General features: G+C 40.0%; 1 protein-coding gene across 18 annotated transcripts in view; it reads left to right on the forward strand.

The window, feature by feature from the left end:
- Window positions 1-26,463, forward strand: part of RYR2 (ryanodine receptor 2) — a 246,048-nt gene that overhangs the window by 106,448 nt on the left and 113,137 nt on the right. For 7 of the 18 annotated variants that reach the window (XM_081187964.1, XM_081187977.1, XM_081187976.1 and 4 more), the window contains 12 exons: window positions 1,257-1,416; window positions 8,659-8,763; window positions 14,414-14,561; window positions 15,415-15,623; window positions 16,755-16,929; window positions 18,396-18,604; window positions 20,079-20,425; window positions 21,556-21,670; window positions 23,542-23,702; window positions 24,742-24,901; window positions 25,120-25,206; window positions 25,823-26,049. In XM_081187964.1, coding sequence (XP_081044090.1) covers window positions 1,257-1,416; window positions 8,659-8,763; window positions 14,414-14,561; window positions 15,415-15,623; window positions 16,755-16,929; window positions 18,396-18,604; window positions 20,079-20,425; window positions 21,556-21,670; window positions 23,542-23,702; window positions 24,742-24,901; window positions 25,120-25,206; window positions 25,823-26,049 — 2,103 coding nt within the window. The remainder of the gene's footprint in view (window positions 1-1,256; window positions 1,417-8,658; window positions 8,764-14,413; window positions 14,562-15,414; window positions 15,624-16,754; window positions 16,930-18,395; window positions 18,605-20,078; window positions 20,426-21,555; window positions 21,671-23,541; window positions 23,703-24,741; window positions 24,902-25,119; window positions 25,207-25,822; window positions 26,050-26,463) is intronic. The other 11 variants (XM_081187967.1, XM_081187968.1, XM_081187972.1 and 8 more) reach the window with 2 other exon arrangements.

Consider the following 26,463-nt stretch of genomic DNA (forward strand, 5'->3'; position numbering starts at 1 on the left):
GCAAGTGAAAGAGAGGTCAAGAAGGTGAAACGGTGGTTATCACCACAGTTCTTGAGCTCCACCAGAATGGGATTGGGGAAGAACAGACAGAGGAGTGCGTGAACAAGCAACCGCATAGGCAACCTCTGCTAGCTTCCTTAGTATCTTCTGAACTGATCGCTTTGTGGCTTCCTCTGTTCTTGGGCTCAAGGCTGACAGTAGCAATACCATTTTAATGATGTCTCAGATTTATGACGCCAACCAAATTGTCCATGGTACTGCATGAAGCTTTCTCATCTCAACTGAGCCTAGTCAGCAGTGATGGCCAAACTCTGCCCTCCAGATGTTTCGGGACTACAACTCCCATCAAACCTAGCTAACAGGACCAGTGGTCAGGGATGATGGGAATTGTAGCCCGAAAACAGCTGGAGGGCCAAGTTTGGCCATCACTGCTGTATAGCATTTGTTGTGCAGGATATGCCAATTACCCCCCACCCGACCCTACTGCTGTGCATTCACACTGAGAAAACCCATTTTGCCTTCTTGAGATATGCATGCTTTTGCCTCAGTTTGAGGGAGAAATCACATTCCTCATCAGCAACTGACTGAGAAACAACTTGCCCCATTTGATTGTCCTACTATTATTTCCCTTTCATAAACCTGTCAGAATACCATGGATGCTGTTGCTCCACATAGCTTGCTCTGTTACAATGGGATGAAGATCTATACGTTCATGTGTTCCTATATTTGATCACTACTTCCTGGTTCTTTGTTGAAGAAAGTATATAATTAATGCCTCACAATCTTAAATTTTTTAAGACAGTCTTAAGAAGTGCGCTAATGACAATGATGGCTTTCAAAGAGATGAATTATACACTTTCCTCAAAATGTTTAAATGTTATTTCAGGAAAAACTGTGAGGGGGAAAAAATCAGACTCTTTTTTTCATGCTTAAAATGCTTGCCCCAAACATTCAGCATAACCGAAACAAAGAGAGCAATCAACTTTTATTATATGGTTGAAATTTTAATATTTTTAATTGGTGATGAAACACTTTACTGTCGTACTAGTTACTATAATAATAATAGTAATAATACTAGCAGCTGTCCAAGTACTAAGACCGCATGAGTTGAGTATAATTCTGGTTCAGAGAACAGCATTGTGCTGTAATAAACCTCATGTATGTCACCTTGTTTTGCTGTGTTTTGCTGTTCTAAAATGTTGAGAGACATGCATATAAAAATGATCTCACTGAAGTATTTTACTCTCATCTAACAGTTATCTATTGTCTAGTGGATACAAGCCTGCTCCTATGGATCTGAGTTGTATCAAACTGACCCCTTCTCAGGAAGCTATGGTTGATAAACTTGCAGAGAATGCTCACAATGTATGGGCAAGGGATCGTATCAGGCAGGGTTGGACATATGGAATCCAGCAGGTAAGTCCCTGGTGGATGCTTGAAAATTCACTGATAACTGCAGATATTGTGGAACTCAAATGATATTTTGAGGGTGGGTGGTAAACCAGATGAATATGACTACTGGAGTTCGGGATTTGATTTGGGTAGGTGTGGTGGGTTCCTTGGAGACAAGTAAGGATAGTTTCTAGGTGCTTAGATAACTACTTAAAGAAGGAAAAACTTGTTTTAATATGCCATCTAGAACAAATTGATTCATTTGGAATTCTGTGTATAAGAAATGCTTTTATTTGTGACTGGGAATCAGACATGTTACCTGAAGATTTAAGTGGCAGTGATCAGGATTATTAAAGTTTTGTTTATGTTTCCTTTAAGCCTGAAATACAGTCACTTGATTCATTTGACTTACAACTTTTAAATTTGAATGAGTTATTCATTCAACTACGCAGGTAGACCAGTATCTGTACCCATCATGTCTGAAGCTGGGGAGGGATATGATTTAAAGCCTCAAAGGAGTATTGGAAAGGGGTCTGAACCCTACCAACTCATTCCACTTCTCTGAATCCCACAGCCCATTCCCCAAAGTATTTTTTCCTACAGTAATATTCAGATTATGGATGCAAACCTGCTAAGGAAAAAGGCCCCCAAGTGAAAGATGGTATGTGGGTACTCTTTTGATGCTTTAAATAATGCCACTTTTTGCTTTTTAACGGAAAATTGAACATAGAAGATTGCTGCATTGAGGTCTGTTATTAATATTAAGCAACTTGACAATAAATACAATACACATAAATACAATTTAAAACGAGAGAAAAATTCTATTAGGAATTGACATTGTTCTTAAAAAAATATTGGCCTGAGGACCAGATGGCTTCACTTCCAAGTATTATAAACAATTCAAAGAAACATGGTTACCATATATGGTCCACCTATTTAATGACCTAATGAGAGGATCACCGATCCCCCAAACATGGTACAACTCCAAGACTGTAGCTATCTCAAAAACATTTAAAGACCACCAAAAAGTAGAATCTTTTCAGCCAACCTCTGATTAATCAGGATTGCAAAGCATTCACAGAACACTCAGACCTTCAAGACAACGATCCAGATTTACACAATTAATAATTAAACCATTTATATCAAGTGGCAAATGCAACGTAACGAGACACTGGAAAGACCTTTCTGGTACAACACTAGATAACTGGTACAAAACAGTTTGGGAAACAGCCCTCCTTGAGAGATTAACTAATAAACTATGGTTGACTTGTGGACAGATCAAAAAAATGGCTTTACCATTTACTGTGGTTTAATCTCATATCAGATGCCAGTAATTCAGAAAATGAACAATTCCCCCTCCCCCAGCAGCAATTGGTTGAATCTGGTTGGTGTAAATTTAAATTTAAACATTGTTTTCACTTTCAACCCACGTTCATCAATATGCCAACACTTCATATTTCTTCATTGAGCAAAAATGACCATTACTCAATATTTAATCTAAGCAAAACCACAAGGGCTCCTGATTAGGTGTTTAGCTCTGCAATGCTGAATGTTATCTGTTAGTTCTGTTCTATCCTTTCTCCCCTCTGTTTTTGTTTAAACTAATTCACAAACCAAGAGCTTACACATTGACCACTAATAATGAAACTTACGTTACAGATATTATTGCAAATTTATTGTGCTATTCTTGTGATATACACACGACATGAGAAGGCTTGGTCTATTTATTTTTATTATTTCTTATACTATGATGCTTGTTAATAAAACCCAATAAAAAGCTATTTAAAAAACCCCTAGAGAAAATTTGAAACACTAAAAATGCAAGATACATAAAATGCCCAGTTCCCAACTGATTAATATGGGGGAGAAGTGGTCTTTATGGACCAGAAGAGTTTGGATTTGATATCCCGCTTTATCACTACCCAAAGGAGTCTCCTTTCCCTTCCTGCCCCACAACAAACACTCTGTGAGGTGAGTGGGGCTGAGAGACTTCAGAGAAGTGTGACTAGCTCAAGGTCACCCAGCAGCTGCATGTGGAGGAGCGGAGACATGAACCTGGTTCCCCAGATTAGGAGTCTACCTCTCTTAACCACTACACCACACCAGGGCTATAATATCTCAAAGACAACTCTCCATATGAACTCACTCCAAATCTCTGGATTGCTTTGATCAGCAGCTTCATGTAGATGTTAAACAGCATGGGGGATAAGATCAACCCTTTTGGATCAACCCAATTGAAGACAGTCGAGCAGTATACCCCAAGTACCACACTCTCTGGGGGTGGCCATCCAAGTAAGCCTGGAATCATCGCAACACAGTGCCACCCAGTCCAAATTCAGACAGCTCCTCCAGAAGAACACCTTGCTTCATGGCATTGAAAGCTGCTGAGAGATCAAGGCGAATCAACAAGGACACCCACACCCTTTCCCCCAAGGCAACCAAGGCAGTTTCTGTGCCAGAACCAGACCTAAACCCCAATCGAAATGATTCTATTAAATCATTCTTGTTGAAGGTAGCCTGGAGCTGGATGGTGACCACTTGCTCAAGTGGAAGGAGATATTTACAACTGGGTGGTAGTAATTAAAATCTTCTGGGTCCCAGGATGATTTCTTAACCTTACCATTCCATTGAGTTGGGAACTCAGTCTCCAAGGAATGGCACCAGGGTGAGGTGTGTGCATGTGCATTCTATGGGGGGGGGGAGTAAAGTATAGTAAATTATTATTGAAGTAAATATAATTTTCCTTACAAAAAAACCTCTATAGAAATCTGTTGCAAATGTGATCATTGAGCTATGAATGAACCTTTCCCCTGTAAATTAAGCCTCTTCATTCCTTTCCCTCTGCACAAGTCACAGTTAAACCACAAAGCCTCTAATTAACCAAACCCATGAAACTACGGTTACTACTTTTGGAACAAACTAGTATTTAAATCCAATTTTAAACTATAGTTTAATATCCTGACATGTTCGAAAGCTGTAACCATAGTTTCCTTGTTTAGGCAAAACAGGAAGCTATTCTTAATTGAAGACTTCCTGGTTTGTTTGTTCGCAGCGTGAAGAAAGGAACAAAGAGGCTGCATACATAGGCAAAAGTATTGTTTATGTATTGAATTTGGTAAATTGAGATTTAACATCCAAACATTGTCATTGTATCAAGCTACTATACTCAATATACTAAAAAATAAGCATCTTCAGTCCTGCCAAAAAGTACAGTAGCATTTCACAGTTGGAAAACTGAGTTCTAATGAATACAACCTTTGTAACTAAATTACCACTATGTTATAGAAAAGTAATTTTCAAAATGTAACAGGCTTTTTGCTGTAATATAATCATAGCTCATCATCATCATCATCATTTATTTCTAACTGGGATGTAGAAGTTTCTTTTGTTTTCGTTTGTTTTTTGCACTGACACAATCATCAGCTTTTTATTTGAGATCCATGTCTTGTGTTAAAAGAAGAGTATGTTTTCCCTTTATGGTGTGATGACAACTGCAACAACACAAATTCACATGCATATTCTCATTTTTAGGAACAATATATTTATAACAGTGAATTACATACTTCTATCATATTTAAGTTGAGGCTATGTATTTCTAGGTTACATACTGTTCATCAATTACCTGTAATAAACCTAAGTCACTAGAAATGTCTGTTCCTTAGTCAAGTAGTGAAAACTTCAAGCATCATCATCTTCTGCATACCCAACTGATGTGAATGCAGATTGATTTTTGAAAGTCCCCTTGCCTTATTCAGTGGGCAGTGTTGCAGCCAGGCCCCGCAGTGACCCAGCCAAGGGGTTACAGAGTGAGGTTTCAGGGAACCAAACAGAGGGCCTTCTCAGTAGTGGCGCCCGCCCTGTGGAACGCCCTCCTATCAGATGTCAAGGAAATAAACAACTATCTGACTTTTAGAAGACATCTGAAGGAAACCCTGATTAGGGACTTTTAAAATGTTTTATCATGTTTTTAATATTCTGTTGGGAGCCGCCCCGAGTGGCTGGGGAAACACATCCAGATGGGTGGGGTATAAAAAATATATTACAGTCGTACCTTGGATCTCGAACGCTTTGGCTCCCGAACAAATCGGCTCCCGAGCTATCGAAACCTGGAAGTGAGTGTCCTGGTTTTCAAACATTTTTTCGGAGGCCGAACATCCGGTGGGGCTTCCACGGCTTCTGATCGGCTGCAGAAGCTTCCTGCAGCCAATCAGAAGCCGTGCTTTGGTTTCTGAACATTTTGGAAGTCGAACAGACTTCCGGAATGGATTCTGTTTGACTTCCAAGGTATGACTGTATTATTATTAATTCTTGTTATTATTGTTGCCTATTTAAACCCATAAAACAAAACCTGCTTGTTCCTGTGCTTTATTTATCCACAAGGTGACCGTGAGTCATGGGGCCTTGGCACACAAGTTTTCACTGAAGTGGCTGGGTGCATCTTTTGAAGTAAACCAAGATGCACTTTATCTTCCAGAGTCATTAGTTGCCGCATATAAACTAGCTGCTAGAGCTGACTGGCTCCAGATTGTGTATTCAGCTTTAAGCATGTTGTAGGAAATTTGCAAATGCATTTTGCTTACAGCCAGGAAGTTACTTTAAGCCTGTGGTCTTCTGCCTACCTTTTATCTGAAAGTCAGAGCTTCAGCAGCTTTTGTACATGCACATGCACACGCACACAGACACACGCACACAGACACACACAAAATATCCTTTGACATTATTGAATGCTGGAGATGCTGCTTAAATAAAATCAACTATATGATACAAACACCTTTCCTTATGTTGGTCTGAGAGCTTTCTCTTTTGCTACAACTCTATGCTTTCCTGCATTCCCTGTATTATTGTAGGCACCACTCCATTGTATTTCTGTTTCTGTGTTATTGCTGACTATTTTCACACAATAAACATTTCCACCAATAAAAGTTTCAACACAGTATGTGGTTATATACCACAGCGAGGATTTCATGTAGTAATGATGGAAATAAGTTGGCATTCCACATCATTCTTTCCAGAGCAGGAATGTCCAACATTTGTAGAAATGTCCAGAGTTCTTATTCACACCACATTATTGATGGAAATTTGGGAACTGATGAGCTCTAGAGTCAAGTTTTCTTGTGATTAAAAAAAAGCAGAAATCTAGATAAAACCCTAAAAACATTTTCCTAGGATTTATTTGCACAATTTTCATCACCCATCAGAAAATACATGGATGCTATAAAGGCTGCAAAACTATGGGTGGTGAGTGGGCGGAAATGGGAGTTTCTCTCTTATTCTACAGAGAAAGTAGTGAGAATAATAGTGTTTGAGCATAATTTTTTTTCTAACCTATAAACTGTTCTCCTAAAACTAGATACTGAGTAATGAGAGGAACTGTTCTAAATGTGTTTCAATGCAATCCCATTAAGTATCACTTCCCATTATTCAGGAATGACCTAGTCATTCAAAAGAGCCATGGAATGGGTCCTTGTGAGCCCTAATATAAATTATAATGACTGAACATAGTTGTACATAGTACTTCAGTAAATGATGTGTTAAGCATCTATCAGTATTCTGGTTTATTAATTTAGCATTTCATATTTCATTTCTTAGAGATATTTTGATTGAAAATATGAAGGCTGCTGTAGTCTTTACAATAGAGATAAATAAACGGCCACAGTTTCTGTCAAATATTTCTCATATTGCTATTTAAAAAATAATAATTGTAACTTGGCCTGCGATCTTAAGCCTACCTCTGAAGCTTCTTAAAATCAGTGGAGCTTAGCTTCCAGGTAACATTGCATTCTTGATAGCCACTCATGACAGATATATGACATGGGGAGTGTGGTAAATTAGCACCACAACCAACCGTTGCATTGAAAAGTTTTAAGCTGTGGATACTGGAAATGTTTGAATTGGAGCCCTCTTTAGAGGCTATGCTACCTGCAATAAGCCAGAGCCAAGAGTAGTCTAAACCGGGAGATATGCAAAGTGGGTTGGCATGCCCAAGTGGGTTGGGGTGTGGGCAGAGAAGATGAAGCCTACCCAGGACTGATGGAAGCCTGGCACATGGACTTGGGCCAGCAAAATTTCAAACAAGCTAGGTCCACGTGTGTTGACCCAGAAAATCTGACTTGAGACCCTCTACAGACCAAGGCTGTGTGGGTTGTTTTTTTTTAATTGGCGAGAGTCCCAATATCAGTTATACCACTCCCATTTCCCCCCCAGCTTCCAGGTGTTCCCCATTCAAATGAATGCACAGAAAAGCATTCCAAAACTAGACTGGGACAGTTCCAGTGGGATGAAATGAGTAGATAATAGGTATATCTACCTTTTGCTACTTCTTATATTTTTTCCAACTTCGTATTGAATCCTGGATTACACTAAATAGGCTGGTGCTTCAGTTACATTTTGTAGCCAGAAAAAAAAATCTCTCTGCAAATTAGGTCTGAAAAAATTTGAGAGGACAGTTGGATTTGGCAACAATAAATGTGGCTGGTCTATGAAAAGGATTGTGAAGAGAGAAAAAAGGTAGTGTGACTCTAATCTTCGTTTTTCATAAACACATTGCTTCCCTTTATTTGATATCTGTACTAACGCTTCTGCCTAGCTTCTTTACTGGAGTATATCACTGGTTACATTTGTCATAGCTGGATTTTACTGTGAGATGTTACAGTACAATATGTTGGCTCGAAGTGCTTTGATGCATAGCTCTTTTTCTAGCAAGTGAAGAAATCATATTAAGGAACAATCTTTCAATGCATGCAATTTGTAGGAAAGAACTTGCGAAAGACACTTAGGGTAGAAATATATGTCACCTTCCTTCTCTGTGCTGTTTAACACAACATGTGATATGATGTGGTATCATTGCAGTGACAGTTGATGAAGTCAAGGAGGGAATTGGTAGTAGACGAATGCATTCTTGCTATGTCGTACCATGCATTAAACAAGAGGGAAGAGCCACAGGACAGTGGCAGCTCTGTGTCCCTCTCATGGTCTAATTCCACCTTTAATCAATCATGGAAACTACTGTAAGAAGTAAACTCAATCTCACTGAATGATGGACCCAGATGCTTTGCTGAATTTTTCTTATTTTCCGTACTGAAAATTAAAGGGATACTGTCAAGTAGTTTATGTCCCTATTATTACTCATTTCTGTTGTTAGAATCTATTCAGGAAATCCCTTATTTTCTTCTATGGAATCCACCACTTCTTTCCAAGGAACCTTTCAAGAGCAATAGCTGCTGTTTATGCATGATTGTACACAGTATTTTTATTCTGCTGCTGCAGAGCCAGCCAGCCAGCCAGCAGAAGGACCACACGTTATTTAGTATGCCCTCTTCACAGAACTGTGCTGACAGCATTGATGGCAGGGATCACAAACAAGTAAGTACTGTAAGTAAGGCACAGCTTCTTAAAAGTGCATTGGTTTGCAATGGTAAAAGGTTAGATCTAGTGTTGCCAGTGTTCTGCCCACCAAAAGGACACTCCAACATCTGCTAATGGAAGGGGGAGAGGTGATTTTCAGTGATACCCGCTCCCTCCTGTACCCCTGAAAATCTGCTCCAGTGGCTTGGGGACCCTCCAGAACAGCACAGGAAACATCAAGGGGGAATGTGTGAAAACCACGCCTTCCATTAGCGAGAGCCTAAACTGGATTGAAGGCCCTTGCATTCATGAAAGGACCCCTCTTGTGTACAGAAGGGAACTATTGGCTCAAACACAAAATAAATTCTGAACTTAATGAAAATACTTGACAGTGTCCCTTTATAGGAGGATGTATCATATTTTAGGTCATATTTGAATCAATACAATCTTATAAGATTTAAAATATAGCATGTATTTAATTAATTACTAATTGCAACAGTATATTTCAAAATCAACCTAAAATCTAAATTATGAAAACAGTGCATGTTATGAAGAGGTAGATTTGTGACTAAAATCCAGTTTGCCTTTAGTAGCTAAGCCCCAGGTTTAGCCAGCAGGATTGGACCACTGGATCCTATGTACTTTCACATTTTCTATCTTTCATTAAAATGCAGTTGCTGCAGTTCATTATATACTAGATTTATGGCATTGAATCTATGTAAAAAAGTAGGAAAAAACCAATGACACCCGTTTTCCTTTTCAGTTATTAAGTACATCTCATAAAAAAGAGAGGACTGCTTTCTTACACATTTCAAGTTGTTGTAACTACTCTCTTTATAAGAGGCTGTTGTTAAGTGTTGCAATGAGTTTCTTAGAACTTTGCTCATTCAGCACTTCCCATAGAATTCTGAAGTGAAAGGAAGGTTAAATTTTGTAGAAAAGGCACCAGGTGAGTATCTGGAGCAAGAGTGTGTAGTGCACAAACATCCTTTATAGTCTAAAAGCTTTGCTGTGAAATATTTTAAGTTTTCTAAGATATTTTAATTTTTCTAAGATGTATGGTAGATCTTAGAAATGGTTGCTGTATAAGCAACCTGTCCAGACCCTTGCTATCACAGGAGACTAATGCAAGCTATAAAGCAAATACCCTTGTGGTAGTTCAATTTTACAGTGGTACCCCGCAAGACGAATGCCTCGCAAGACAGAAAACCCGCAAGACGAAAGGGTTTTCTGTTTTGGAGGCGCTTCGCAAGACGAATTTCCCTATGGGCTTGCTTCGCAAGACGAAAGCCCATAGGGAAATCTCCGGGGACCTCTTTTAAATGCTGGTGGTGGGGAGCAAAGCCTTTCCCCCCCTCCGGCCTTCAGAAGAGGTCCAGGAAGGCCGGCGGGGGCCGAAAGGCTTTGCTCCCCACCGCCAGCATTTTAAAAGCAGTCCGGGATAGCAGGGAAGAGCTTCCCGCTATCGCGGACGGCTTTTGAAGGCAGACGGGGGGGAGCAAAGACTTTCGCCCCCCGCCCGCCTTCAGAAGAGGTCCAGGACCTCTTCTGAAGGCGGGCGGGGGGCGAAAGTCTTTGCTCCCCCCTGCCTGCCTTCCCAGGAGAGCTTTTGAAGGCAGGCGGGGGGGAGCAAAGACTTTCGCCCCCCGCCCGCCTTCAGAAGAGGTCCTGGACCTCTTCTGAAGGTGGGCGGGGGGCGAAACTCTTTGCCCCCCCTGCCTGCCTTCCCGGACGGCTTTTGAAGGCAGGCGGGGGGGGGCAAAGACTTTCGCCCCCCGCCTGCCTTCAGAAGAGGTCCAGGACCTCTTCTGAAGGCGGGCGGGGGGCAAAAGTCTTTGTCCCCCCAGCCTTCAGAAGAGGTCGGGGGACAGACTGTCCCCGGATCTGGTCTGAAGGCGGTTTCCATAGGAACGCATTAATTGATTTTCAATGCATTCCTATGGGAAACCGTGCATCGCAAGACGAAAAACTCGCAAGAAGAAAAAACTTGCGGAACGAATTAATTTCGTCTTGCGAGGCACCACTGTATACCGCTTAACATTTAAAATAATCTCTAAGTGGTGTACAGTCTTAAAAAAACTAGTGGTATACTAGTTTTCATACAAAAACACAGCCTAAAACCAGTAAAACAGCAATGGAAAAACACATAAAAACACATACAATTTAATAAAACAGAAATTTAGAATATTCAGTCATATAAAACAGGATCCAGTCTTATAGAAGGGTCTTTGCAAGATGTCTGAAGCAACTGATAGTTGCTGCTTCACATATGGCAGAGGGAAGGGCTTTCCATAGTACAGGGGCAACAGCAGAAAATCTCTATTCTTGGGTCACCACCCTATGATATTCTGTAGGGTAGGATGGGGTGCTGTGAGTAGAAATTCCCCAGATGATCATTTGACATAACTGTCCAAGAATACTGCTAGGGTAGAGATGGAGTGAGATCTTTGCATTACTGTTAGGTCTACTGGCTGTTTCTCATGCTTGTATTTGATTATATGTCTCCAATATCAGTATTGATATATTGGATCGAACTGTAAACTTGGATTTTCAAAATGTTATTGGGTAGGTGAAAGCTTTATTTTCTCTGGAGGTCAATTGAAACATGAAACATGGTTAAGCTACATAATATTCGATAGTCTAAGAAGAACGCCCTCTAGTTTAGAGTTCTGCTTCTCATGCTGGCCGTCTAGGTATGTTTGAGAAGCTAACAAAAACAAAATTTCAAAATAACACATCCAGATTGTAGGCATCTGTTTTATGAGCATGTTCTAAAGCAACCCCGAATGCCCTACTTTCATTATCTCTAGCCAGCATGGTAAATGGTTGCGGATGATAGGAGTTTTTGTCCTACAATGTGTGGGAACTCAGAGATAGGAAAGACTGTTCTATAGTTGTAAACTGATGTCATTAAACAACCAAACTGCATCCAATTCTGTAAGTCAGGTAGTCACGTCTCCCTTCACTCCTGCTGGAACACCTCTTCTGATATAATACCATGTTTTGTGTTGGTGTGACAGTACCGGTGCAGACACTATTCATTGCACTAACAGTTCTTAATAAATTATTTGTTACTAAACTTCTTCCTTAGAAGGAAAAATTTCTATTTTGTTAATTTGTTCAATCTCTTAACCAAAACTTTCACTTCAAGTTTTGTTTGGTACATACAGTGCTGAAGTTAAAATAATAATAATTTTCACTTCGTTAGACTTCTAAGATCTAGTAAAGGGTAAGTCAGTGAGCAAAAAATATGGTATTAGAATAAGGTAAAAATAAATTGTGCACAAAGGACAAAATATAAATGATGATAGGACTTTGTCCCCTACAAAGGTTAGGTCTAGAGATGTAATTTCATAGTCTTTCAGTTATTTCAGTTCCTCAGGATTGGTGCTATACAAATGAAGACCTTCAACAATCTTCAAGTATCTGAAAAGTAGTATGGAATTAAATAGCAATGAGTTCCACCCCCCCCCCCATTTTCCTCTTCTTACGAACTATCAAAGATGGCTGTCAATAACAAATATCAGTGTCAGAAATCATGGACCAATGTAGCATTGGTTACATTTTATGTTGTGGTGTCATGATGTGGATTGTTATTTCATCCACATCATAACACCACAGTCCATCTAGGCAGATTTGCATGCGCAACTGATACAGATGTTCATGCTGGTGCTTGACATGCATCATGATGCTCTCATGTTGAACTTCATAGTTACATTTGATGTCCATCTTCCTCTATGCTCACACAACAAAGAGTGACTAGAATTGGATTCACCATGAAATGAGAGATTCTGGCTAGCTGGTGAAAATACATCTTGTTCCATCTGCTGTGGCACATGGCACACAATGGCTGGTTTGCTCATGGCGATAGAGCTTCTTTTGACAATCCACGGCTTTGGTTGTCTCCATTTTGGACCAGGTCGCAGCTTCTCGTACTTTGTCATAGTGACCTTCATTCTGCCTTCTTCAACTATAATGAAGATAAACCAAAATAGATGCATTACTAGGTTCACTTTTGTCCACCAAAGGAAATAGATGTTGCATGGCAATGTAGGCTCACTATACCCTTTGAAGGTCCCTGGGAAACAAAGAATGAAAGATGGTTGTTGTTGCCATCCGTCTTGAGAGGCAATGGAGTGCGCCTCTGAGGGCGAAGCAAAAGGGGTAAACCTCACAGTATCATGTTTATTGGAAAAGGTATTTATAGGGCTCAGAGTGAATCTGGTTAATCATAAGTTGCATGGTTTTATTATAAGGATCACCAACCCAGTGGTGCCTGTGGGCACCAGGTTGATGGTCCTCATGCACTTTTTTGGATGAAAAAGAAGTAGCAGGCACTTCCTTCACCTTTGGAGGTGCTTTTCTGAATGGGTGGGTGTTTGTGTAATTGAGAGATGCCCTTGGGCAGAGAGGAGGATAGATGTATGTGGTGTTTGTGTGTGTGTGTGTGTGTGTGAGAGAGAGAGAGAGAGAGAGAGAGAGAGAGAGAGAGAGAGAAAGGTATGCAGCCTGTATGTTTAATCTATATGAGAGAGGGAGAGATGGTTATGTGACTCTGTACATGTTAAGTGTGTGTGTGTGTGTGTGTGTGTGTGTGTGTGAATGCGTGTGATGTGGTCACTTTGTATATTTTTTTCCTGGTACTGGGGAACAGTAACAGCATTTTTGTGTAGGGGTTTGTGTGTTCAGGGGAATCAGTCTCCACAATCAGAACCAGCAGAACACAGTTGACATCTGACAGCAAACATGAAGTTATTCGGGTGGGGGAATAGCAATAACTGTACACTAATTTGGTTTTTTGCCATGCCTCCTATGGCAGCCATTTTATGTTAGGCCATTCTTCCAGGGTAACTATTTTGTGACTGGCATCCCCAGCACCTTCTCATAATCTGAAATGTGCTCACTGATCCAGAAAGGTTGTTGTGCCCTGTTCTAATACATATACCAAAAGGATATTTTCTCACGGAGAAATGCCTTTTAGTGAAATGAACCCTTTCTGAGCAAATGGGAACATTAACTTATTTTGATTATTTGCATACATGTCAGGTTGCCTAACACATAGCATGGTTTCTCTGCTTTGGCTATAGCAAACAAACAGTAATCCAAGTCATAATGGTTCCGGTGCTTTGCTTTTTGCCTTGGAAAATAGCTCTGCTACTGCTATATTATGCAAGGACTGCTTATCCTGAAACAGTTTTTGTAAGGTCATTCAGATATCACAATACAAAATAGGGGAAATAATCCCCCCCCCCCTTTAAAAATACAAGTAGCTCAATCTTTTCCCAGGTGTGCATATTTTGAAGAAAACTGTGGTATGTTTGTACAGACACCTCTTCTGGTGTCACACCTGATGTATTGTGTTCAGATATCTGAACCAAAGTATGAAAGCTGATTCATAAGAAGCATATATATATGCACACACAACCAAGTGTGTGTGTGTGTGTGTGTGTGTGTTTAAACACTAAATAAGTAGTATACTTATATACTTGTCATTTTTACAGAATTAGCCCAATTTTTAAGTACAATATTGATTGTACCAATTAATTGCTCTTTGTCTAAACATCAGATATTTTGGTTCAGTCCTGATTTTCTAATACACAATATTTTTTTTTAAAAAAAATCTTATAAAATTTGCTAAAACTTGACTTTGTAATTAATTACTTTTATCTTTCTTCAGGATGTGAAGAACCGTCGAAACCCTCGACTTGTGCCCTATGCCCTTCTTGATGATCGCACCAAGAAATCAAACAAAGACAGTCTCCGGGAAGCAGTTCGTACCCTCATTGGCTATGGTTATAACCTTGAGGCTCCTGATCAAGACCATGGTATTGAAATGCTGCTTTTTAAAATAAGCACATGAAATCAATAATACAAGTGCTTTCATCACAACTATGCAACTTTTATATATATAAAAATTCAAATTCTTAAAGTGTGCTACATACTAACAGAATTTAGGAATGCCCCATGGAAGCTGGGTATGGTTAAGAATGTTAGGTTGCAATCCTAATCATGTCAACTCAGACATATGTCCTACTGAAATTATTTGGGCCTTAGTGGGGTTAGGATTGCATCTTTAGCTGTCAAATCTCAATTCGGTCATGATTCCTTGATTTTGACAATTTTCTTACCATGCTGGAAGTTGTTTCCAATTCAGTTAGAATGGTATCTTAGTTCTTAAAGGAAATCATCCTAATGAATAAATAAAAGGAAAATTTGTAAACATTATTTCTTATTTATGTTCTCATTCTTTCCCCATTAGCTCCTGTAGTTGGCATTAATAACTATCTCAAATCTGGTTTTCGTTTTGTTTTCTAGTACCATATCCTCTGCTTAAGCAAGATTTCTTATTACACAACATTTTTCAAGTGAGGTGTTATAAGTTGCACATCTATGACAGCCATCCTCCAGATGTTTTGTACTACAAGTTTCATAAGCCGCAGCAAGCATTGATGTGCTGTCAGGAATGGATGGTTAGGTCCGAAACATATTTCACTATCAAGAGTTTATACTGCAATCCTATGCTTGTTTACTCTAAATGAAGACCTTTTGTGTTCAATGAAAGTTGCTCCTGGGTAACTGGGCAAAGCTGGAACCTCCACAATGATGAAGCGCCTTCAATCAGCTACTTTCCTATTTGCAAAAAATAAATAAATGTTTATTATATTTTAAATTTTGCAGCTGCAAGACCAGATGTATTCTGTGGTATGATGGAAAGGTTTAGGATCTTCCGAACAGAGAAGACATATGCAGTGAAAACAGGAAAGTGGTATTTTGAGTTTGAAGTAGTGACCGCAGGAGACATGAGGGTTGGTTGGGCCAAGCCAGGTTGTCAACCGGATCAAGAGCTTGGATCAGATGAACAAGCATTTGTTTTTGATGGATTCAAGGTACGTATTTATTCATTCATTCATTCATTCATCCATCTCTGGGCTGAGTTTAGACTTGCGGGTTCTATTTTGTTTTGTACTAGAATGTCAAAGTCCAGGAGCTAGAATCTGGTCATGCTGCAAAATAGTGACTTGAGGAAGGAGTCAACTGCTGGCTCAGAAATGGAGCCAGTTGCCTACTGCAACCCACAAGCTGTACCCTGGGACAGTGATATGTGTATACAATATATATGAGTGCTAATCTTAATGGGAGTTATTTCTAAAGCACATTTCCCCCCTCTCCCCAATCAAGGCTGTTCTGTACCTAAGCATTTTCTGTCTATGTACTGGGTGGGTGAGGATCAGCTCTGGAGAGCAAATAAGAGGGAATGGGGACCTTCTTTACCGTCCCTCCTCTTCTGAAATATTCCTTTATAGTCCCTGCAAGGTGGAAGGGGACTACCATTAGAGCATGTATTCTGCAACTCTCCTCTCCTCTGATATTTAAGCTGTCAGGGCTGAGCAGGTCAGTGGTCTCTCTCCCTCTGCTCACTGTTGTTCTCTCCCCCCTCCCCAACTGACACACTTTCCATACTTCAGCTGCTCCTGTCTCAGTCATAGGTCAAGGAACAAAATGTTGCAGTGCATCCTCAACTACTAACATGAATTCTCTGGTGCAGAGTTCCAGCCAGCCAACATCCAGAATGTTGTTGTTGTTGTTTAGTCATTTAGTTGTGTCCGACTCTTCGTGACCCCATGGACCAGAGAACGCCAGGCACATCCAGAATACTATCACACTAATAAATGATAATTTGCAAAAAAGCAAAGCAAATCAGTTGGCTTACAATGAACTTATAATTATTGAAATGAAATAGATATTCTTTGGATTCTGCTTCTGTTGTTTGTGTTGAAATGACAATATGCCCTACAAATCTTTTGATGCTTTTAACACTAATACTGTTAACCTTTCACAATGCTAATGGTAAGATTTGCAGTCCAACAGTTGCTTGCAACTACTTGCAGAATGCTATATGATAGTATTAATTGTAGTAGCATGTTAATTTATCTTTGGGGATGCTTATTAGTCATACACTGGAGGCACAGTCCTCTTAATTGCCTTTCATTCAAATAATGAAATCCTTTATTACCCAGGCTCAACGGTGGCACCAGGGAAATGAGCATTTTGGCCGTTCTTGGCTGACAGGGGATATTGTAGGCTGTATGGTTGACTTGAATGAGCGCACCATGATGTTCACTCTGAATGGAGAAATCCTTCTTGATGACTCGGGTTCCGAGCTAGCATTCAAGGACTTTGAGGTTGGTGATGGTAAGTTCTTTTTTTCTCTTAATAAAGTTTTTATTTATTTTCGTAATACACAAGGCACATTTTGAGAAAATAATTGTTCCAGCAATAAACGGCACACAACTTGCTGGTGGTAGTAAGTTCTTAAACTATTTTATGCTGCTAACTGGCTTTGGTGGCAAGTCTTACTGTTATAGGAAAAAGTCTTTTAACATGTCATCCACATGACCTTAATGAAAATATACACCTGAGCAGCTCCACAAAAAACACCTCTGTAAGTAAATAAATAGTAAATGTTTCCCAGCAGTGTTTGGCAAGGTCATCCTCATGGCCATGAACAATGTCGCTGCTGTATTTTACATCTATGAATGGGGTAGAACGAGGTCTGGGACTATCTTGTACACGGACCTTGACTGAACACACCTATTTGAATGACTTTGCAATTATTCTATGCAATGACTAAGCTCCCCCTCACAGGAGGGACCTTTGCATTCTACTAGAGCTGCTGTTTCCTCTTTGACCTTTATTAGTGGACACCCTGTGTTGGAGATTTGCCAGGCTGCTGGCTGAGTTGAGTTGCATAAATTACTTTTCTTGAGACAGACCAGACAGCAGTCTATTTGCTTATTTTGGCCCTAACTATATTCATAGCCACATGCAGTTGCAGCAGTCCAGGGTCTAAGAGGAATTTTCCTCTCCACGTCTTAAATTTCTTGTTCTAAGCTTGAACATGTTCATGTTCACTTCAGCAACTTCCTCTTTTGTTCAGTTGTGCTGTGAGTTGAGGGTTTCTGCCAGCTAGGTTCATTTTGGGAGGGATGGGAAGCTCCCCACCCAGGTGAAGTCAGAAGTGGGCTCTCCCTTCCACCTGGAGAAGGTGATTTCCTCTCTTAAGAAGGGAAACATGGTAAGTTAAAATTGCTCCCCCACCCTACTAACAATGTTTTATCCCAATGGCAACAATTTAGACAAGTGCAGCTGGGGGTTTGTTCTTAGCTACATTTATTATTGTTCTAAATCAAACATCAAAAGGAAATTTGAAAGACTTAAAAGAAGACATCCAAGATATATGGATGTGGGAAGAAGTTTTATTTTATACTCCACCTTTTGATCAACTGATTCCCAAGGCAATTTACATTAAATTATAAGAATACAACTGAGGAGCAGTATTTTTACAGCATTTAGTGGAGCCAGGACTCTATTCAGATGTGGCAATGAACATTTGACACCATTGATTTACTTTGCTGAGAAGTCTGTTTCCAGGAATGATATTATATATGGCTAATTTGCCCTTTTCAATATAGGGAGTTCCACACGAGTACTGAATTTATATATTTTTGCATTCATTTTCCTATCCAGATAAAATTATGATATTATATATTTCAGAGACTTGTTCTTTTGGCTTGTGGGGGGGAGGGGTAAATAAATAAAACATTTTTTTGAATATTTATGATTCATGGATTGCATCTGTTTTTGTTTTGTTTTGGCAGGCTTGATACCTGCATGTAGCCTGGGATTATCACAAGTGGGCAGAATGAACTTTGGCAAAGAAGTGAGCACCTTGAAATATTTCACTATTTGTGGTTTGCAAGAAGGCTACGAACCATTTGCAGTGAATACAAACAGGGACATCACCATATGGCTGAGCAAGAGACTACCTCAGTTTCTCCCGGTACCACCAAATCATGAACATATTGAGGTTTGATATATCTTCAGTTCATTTTGTGGGCTTGGGCAGAGAGTTGATATAGAATTCCATTTTGCACTCACTAATCAGGGAGTTAGCTCAGTGGGGACTTACTTTTGTGTAGGCCTGAACAAAGTTAGAAATGTTCATTTTGGCATTTATTCATCCTAGCCTGTGTTGATTCCATTCTTCTGCAGAACTATAGCAAAGTAATTAATTATGTAAAGCTTGCAGATTTTTTAATAAAAAAGTTATACGAATAAATGCACATTGCATTCACTTCAGCGAATTCCATTCCTAAACACTGAATGAGCAGGTGGAAAGTGTCTCCTCAGAGCAGAATTCTCCTACATCCCTGTTTCTGAATAAACCTGCATATGGTTGTAATGTTTCTTGGTGGAATTCAGTATGCTAAGTTCTCTTCTCAGTGAGTGTAGAAGGCACCTTTCATAGATGCAATCCCCAAGTTTATTTTACCGCAAACTGTCGATGCCTAATGCAGGGTTGCAAGCCTTCAGTGCAGCGGTTCTCAACCTGTGGGTCCCCAGATGTTGTTGGACTACAACTCCCATCATCCCTGAGCTCTGGCCTTGCTAGCTAGGGGTGATGGGAGTTGTAGTTCAACAACATCTGAGGACCCACAGGTTGAGAAAGGCTGCTTCAGTGGCAAGTCCCATTGTGCCATCATTCCAGGTTGAAAGGGGTAGTGCAGATACCCCCTCTCCAGTACATAAAGCAACAATTGTGGTATTAAATTAGATTTCCCCCCATGCCATGTAGATATCACTCAGTACTTGGATGTTCTTTGTTTTATTTTCTTTCAGATGTTGTTGGACTACAACTCTCCTCATCCCTTACTGCTAGTCCTGCTAACTAGGGATGATGAAAGTTGTAGTCCAACAACACTTGGGCACCTAAGGTTGAAAACAACAGATCTAGATTATGAAGTTGGGAAAAGTTTACATAGTCTATATATCCGTGTGGGATCTATCCCCTAAAGCATTGTGGGGTTAAGACAAAGCAGCAGTGGGGGACCTTTGGTCTATGGGCCTAATTAGACCCACATGATTTTCCATTTGGCCCAAGAGGCAGTTTCAGCCAAGCAACACCCACCTGCACTACACATATATGATGTAGTATATGATGTCTGGTGTAAGGCAGGTAAAGATGCAGCTGGGCTGAAAGGAAGTCAGTTTTCATTTTTAAAACCAAGACTTGACTGCTGTATTTTTTACCTAAATATTAGATTACTAAAGTGCTTTTTGCAACTGTTGGAGGGTTAAATTTTTAATTGTACTGTTGATGCTCTAATGGGCAGCTTGTACTAATAGTAATCTTACCTTGCGAACTTGTTATAAATGCATCAGTGATGTTCATATTAATATTTTAATATTTACTTGCTATTAAAAACCTTTGAATGCAAGTAAATGTGCATTCAATTTTACATTTTTCATTAATTTTACATTTTAGTTTTTGCATTTGGTAGGTTACAAGAATAGATGGTACTGCGGACAGCTCCCCATGCTTGAAGGTCACACAGAAGTCCTTTGGGTCTCAGAATAGTAAAACAGAAATCATGTTCTATCGGCTCAGCATGCCTATTGAATGTGCAGAAGTATTCTCTAAAATGCCTGGAGGAGGAGTGCCCAGTTCCGGCCGCCTTGGACCAAAGAATGACTTGGATGATTATGATGCAGATTCTGACTTTGAAGTTCTTATGAAGACTGCTCATGGTCACCTTGTACCTGATCGTATAGAAAAAGAAGCCGTAAAATCAGAGTTCAATAATCATAAAGACTACACACAAGAGAAACCTTCACGCCTCAAGCAAAGGTCAAGTGGCTTGATCTCTCTGTGGTATTTTAACCACACTGTTTACTTTCAAGGTCATGCAAATTTCCTGCTTACTGTTCTCTGGGAATTGCCTCTGCATCATAGAATCAGTGCCTGTTGCTGCTGGATAATTCAGTGTAGACTTCAAATATTGTTTCTGGGTTGTTTCTCAAATCCAGCATCTCTTTCTTTGTCAGGATCACCCATCCCCAACCCTGCCCCTTTCTCTCTTAGAATCACCCCCCCCCCTCTATTTCAGGATTATCCATTCTGAAATACAACACTCCCTTCTCCTTTCTCTCTCAGGATCACTCCCAGCCACTAAACTATTTCTTTTCTCTTTTTTTCCACATGTGACCCCTCTCCCAGCACCCCAAGCGATTCACACAAATACACATTAGTCTCTCTGTCTCCTCCCCACCATTCTGCCCCTGGTCACTTCACTGTCTTCTCCATCTCAGTTTCCCCCCCTCCTTCCCTTCCAGTTGCTCCCTACTTGTCCCCACACCTGGTTGTTCCTCAGCATCCTTAACCTCCACCCATAACTGATCTAGGAGGGCAACAGCAGTGTTTCTGCATAAGTGCCATGGGTTCCCATTATAAGGCTTCACCAATTTTAATGTGTGCCAGGTAATGGGTGTAGACAGTTGGATGGGATGGTAGCTTGGGGTGGGTGGGGCAGAGAAGCAAGATCTTTCTGTGACTTAGGGCATGGCTTGATTATTAGACTTCTATCCAATTAAAGACTTCTTTCCAAAACTGGAATATATGCAACACTATATTTTTTTTTAAGATGAGCAAACTGTGCTCAGGCAACCCCCCCTTCCACACCATTATTCATTTTAATAATATGTTCTTCACAAATCTCTAGGATAATGTATGCCTAAATTACTCAAACGGGTATGTTATCCTGCAGATTTATGAAGGACGTATTATTAAACTGAATAATGGGGAGTTTGGTTAAGCACTGTTTGTGTGCCTTTTAAAAAAATATTTCATATTCTAGGTTTGATAAACTCATAAACAGATTTTATCAAATGGAGCGCTTAGTATTATGTTTATCGAACCATTGTATCCAGAAATTATAAAATGGTTATTTATTCTCTCTCAAATATTTTGATATATTACAGATTTATGCTGAGAAGGACGAAGCCAGACTACAGCTCAAGCCACTCTGCAAGGCTCACTGAAGATGTCCTAGCTGATGAAAGAGATGATTATGATTACTTAATGCAAACATCTACAGTATGGCAACTTAGTGTTACTATTTGTACTGTGTTTTCTCAGATAATTGCCATGTTTTTTCTATTATGATAGTACATAAACAGCTTGAAATTATCATAGGCACCATTCTTTAATTTTATAGATGACTATAAACTGCTTATCCGTGAACCGCAGCTACTGAATTACATTTAAATTATAACCTTATTTATTATTATTAGCTCATCATTGCTATATTGTGTTGACTATAAGGCTGAACCAAAATGTACTGGTGTTCAATTTTTATTCAATGTGTAGACTTTCAAAGCTGGTTGTTTCCCACCTTTAGTGGAGTTACCGTGTTCTACTTAGCATGGAGGGATGAGAAAGACGAAAGGATGTAATATTGTTTAGCCATGTCACCTCTTGCAATCCCTCACTCAACACCAGCCTGCTGATGACTTTAGATTTAGAGCCAATCTGGGCAATGACTTGTGCTTTATTCTTACCCAGTGTTACTTAATATTCTGCGGTTGTCCTTCATTTGTTAGATGATAGCCAACAGCTGGGACGTGGGTGGCACTGTGGGTTAAACCACAGAGCCTAGGACTTGCCGATCAGAAGGTCGGCGGTTCGAATCCCTATGACGGGGTGAGCTCCTGTTGCTTGGTCCCTGCTCCTGCCAACTTAGCAGTTCGAAAGCACGTCAAAGTGCAAGTAGATAAATAGGTACTGCTCCGGCGGGAGGGTAAATGGCGTTTCTGTGCGCTGCTCTGGTTCACCAGAAGTGGCTCGGTCATGCTGGCCACATGACCTGGAAGCTGTACACTGGCTTCCTCAGCCAATAAAGTGAGCGCCGCAACCCCAGAGTCAGCCACGACGACTGGACCTAATGGTCATGGGTCCCTTTACCTTTACCTTTGGCCAACAGCTAAGCTGAGAAGCAGTTTATTTGAGCCTCTGGTTGAGTACTGATCCCAAGGGCTATGTTTCCCTTAACCTTTTGGACCCGAATATGCTTGCTATTATAGTGTTGATAACTAGCTGACTAGTTTGTAGGCACTGGACAGCACCACAACCAAGGGGTGAGTTCCCTGATGGACCCAGTGAGGTGCCCTTAAGCAGTCTTAGAAGTAGGGGCTCATAGCTGTCCACACTCCCAGGTTGGTGATGGCAAGCAGAGAGAGTGGCTTATACTATCAGCTGTCGTAAAGCAGCCTTCATTCCTTCCCCACCAATTGGCCTGGTAGGATTAGGCTGCCCATGCAACACCAAAAGGTCTGGAATCTGCAGCCAATAAATTTGAGACCAGTTTTAATCAAATCTGGTGTAGGTTTCCATCATTATGTCCTCCTCACATTCTCTTCCTAATATACACACAGATTTTTTTGTCAAATACAATGCTTATCTTACCAAATTATCAGTGTTAGTTTCAAAGCTGTTAATTACCCAGTTTTGTACAGATGCTTTTACTATAATAATTGTCAATAGCTTTTATAATGCTTTCATCATCATATTCGTCAATGGTGTCTATAAATAACACAATATGGATATTTAAAGTCAATCTACTATCACATAGGAACTTCACTGACGTTATTTAATGGTGTATTTTCACAGTTGAAGCACATTGGCCAGTGCTACCAGTAATATCCCATGCAGGACATGGAATTACTTTATATTAGAAAAAACTTTGCAGGACCATGCCATTCAACCAATTTACAAAGATGAGCGTTTAAAAATTTGTACTGACCAGTAGGTCAACGAAGGGGCTGTTTGGGGACAAAATGAAATTGAAAACACAATATAGGTTTTGTCTAATTCCTAATTATGAGTCAGCTATGGATTTTTATGCAAGAAGGAAGTTCTCGCTCAAAACGGGAAATTAATATTTTGGGTCTTTTTAAATTTCTTGACAGTATTATTATTCTGTGCGTATCTTTCCTGGACAAGAACCTGCTAATGTCTGGGTGGGCTGGATTACATCTGACTTCCATCAGTATGACACAAGCTTTGATTTGGATAGAGTCCGTACTGTTACCGTAACCCTAGGAGATGAAAAAGGAAAAGTTCATGAGAGGTTAGTTTTGTTTCTCTTTAGATCGGAATTATGTGATATCAAAACTTGTGCATCATAGTGATTCCATTATAAGACTAAGGATGCTCTGTTGATTTGTAATGTTTCTATTTTTTGTTTGTGTGTTTCAAAATTATATATAATCACTTGCCAAATATATCATCTTTTAAAAAATGCATTCTGTTGCCCTTTTGTCTAGTTTATTCCTGAGGAAGATATGAAGACATGTATTTTATTTTATTTCTGTAAAGGGCTTCGTGAAGCTTTGTGTTTTTAATTTTTTTCAATCCAATGCAAACTGTGATCTAAATACACTTAGTAGACTTTGGAACGTAAATTACAGAACCCTTTCTCTGTCTATGTAGTGAAAAATACTGGCTGCTGTTTTTGTAGTTAAATAACATTAAATGTAGCTCTGTGCTATTATTCCACATTTATAGAGAGCAGTTCAGTTTGAATGATCATTTCAGGCTTCATAAAAGCTGGGAACAAACATTGGGACCAGTCATTCATCCCCTCACCTTCCCCTTCTGTGCCGCTTCAGCCCTTCATTTCTGACTTAGGCTAAGCCAGAGTTCCTCATTATGTCTGAACAGGGAGCTCTAGCTTAATATTAATTAACAAGCCTAAATAATATCTGGGTTTATTATGCTATCTTATTGGCTGACATTAAGCTAGAGTTCCCCACTTTCGACATAACAGGGAAGTTTGGTTTAATACCAGCAAGAAATGAAGCGCACAAGTGTCACACAGGTAGAGAGAGGAGTCCTTGGCCTCAGCACTGCTTCCCAGCTTCATTAATCATGGTTTATGAAGCCTGGAATTATGATCTGAACTAGGACATTGGATGCAAGCCCTTGAAAGTGAAGGGTGTGTGAATTCCTAATGATTCTAGTAGGACATAAGTGCATAGTTAGAATAATGTAGCCCCTATGCATGCAGGTGCCCATGTGTACACTGGAGCCCAGTGGAGTTTGAGATCTTGGTTTGCAACATTCAGCTTCCACAGTATCTCATATGCTGCACATCTTTTGAAATACAGCATCAAACGCAGCAACTGCTATATGGTATGCGCTGGTGAGAGCATGAGTCCCGGGCAAGGGCGCAATAACAATGGGCTCGAGATTGGCTGTTCGGTTGATGCTGCAACTGGTGTCCTGTCCTTCACAGCTAATGGCAAAGAGCTAAGCACCTATTATCAGGTAATTCTTCTTAGGTTGTCACTTGTTCAAGAACAGACAACTAGACTCATCTTTAATTATTATTATTATTATTATTATTATTATTATTATTATTATTATTATTATGGAGTATTCATGGAAAATAAATTTCCATTCCCAGAAATTTCATCCTCAGCTGTGTTTGTTTCATGCACTTATCATCTTGAATTATAATGCATTTCTGTTTGTTCATAATTTAGGTTGAACCAAGCACTAAATTATTCCCTGCAGTATTTGCACAAGCCACAAGCCCCAATGTTTTCCAATTTGAATTGGGAAGAATAAAGGTAATTTTAAAACCATTTGTTCCTGTGCTGTGTTGTTGAATTTAGAATGTTTGTAATATTGGGGTTTTTCTTTGAGTTCATAAACCTTCGAAACAGTATCACATAGTGTTGAGAGGTCTCTCCTCCTACTTACTCACTTACTTACATACACTTCAGGTTACAGACTCTGCTAACCCAGAAATAGTGCTTCAGGTTAAGAACAGTTTCAGGTTAAGAACGGGCCTCTGGAACGAATGAAGTACTTAACCCAAGGTACCACTGTACGTGGAGGAGGGGGATTGTTTTTCCAGTTCCCTTTCAATTATTAGGTAGCTTTATGCCCAAACCTTGACTTTTCTGGAGGATGCTACTAAGAAACAGTATATTCAATAGTCTTTCTATAATAAGATAAAAACAAAAACATGGAACCCATAAATGCTGTCAGTCTTCACATGAAAGCTGTATATTTCCTCCCAGGAAACCAAGCGAACCACAAGCCTTTTGCGCACAGTCAGAAGGGGGGGGGGGGGCTGTAGACTCGTCATGCTTTGTATGGAGTCTTTGCTTGTATGGAGTCTTTGCTTTGTATGCTTTGTATGGAGTCTTAATTTTTGCAACTCTGCCTTGCTCTTTCCAGAATGTAATGCCATTGTCAGCTGGCCTGTTCAAAAGTGAGCACAAAAACCCAGTCCCCCAGTGCCCTCCCCGTCTGCATGTTCAGTTTCTGACACATGTGCTTTGGAGTAGAGTACCAAACCACTTTCTGAAAGTTGACATATCACGGATCAGTGAACGTCAAGGCTGGTCAGTACAGTGCCTGGAGCCTTTGCAGTTCATGTCACTTCACATCCCAGAGGAAAACAGGTATTCCTTGTTTGCATTTATAAATCAAGGTGGAATATTATGGTGACATTCATGCAATGACAAATCATATTTCCGGAGCTTTATGTTTCTGTACTTTATTAATTTTGGGATGTATCCAATGGTGCCTCTCCACTGACCAAGGATCTTTGATCTAGCGAAGACGTACATCAATAGATCAGGGAGGGAGGTGATATTTGCTGATTTACAGCATCACTGTATCACCCGCATCCTCATGCTGTCCCCCAACCCTCTTGACCAGATATGGTGAGTTATGGAGTGCAGGAGGTTATGGGAGGGGGAATAAGTGAAAATTGCCTTCCTCCCTGTTCCGCTCTTGAAAGCCTCCAGTGGATCAAAGTGTCTTCCAGCAATTGACGGACATAATTAGACACAGCCCTTTGAAGTTTTCCCCTT

Source organism: Podarcis bocagei, assembly GCF_964188305.1.
Source record: "Podarcis bocagei genome assembly, chromosome: 3".
In the NCBI taxonomy this organism is placed as follows: domain Eukaryota; kingdom Metazoa; phylum Chordata; class Lepidosauria; order Squamata; family Lacertidae; genus Podarcis; species Podarcis bocagei.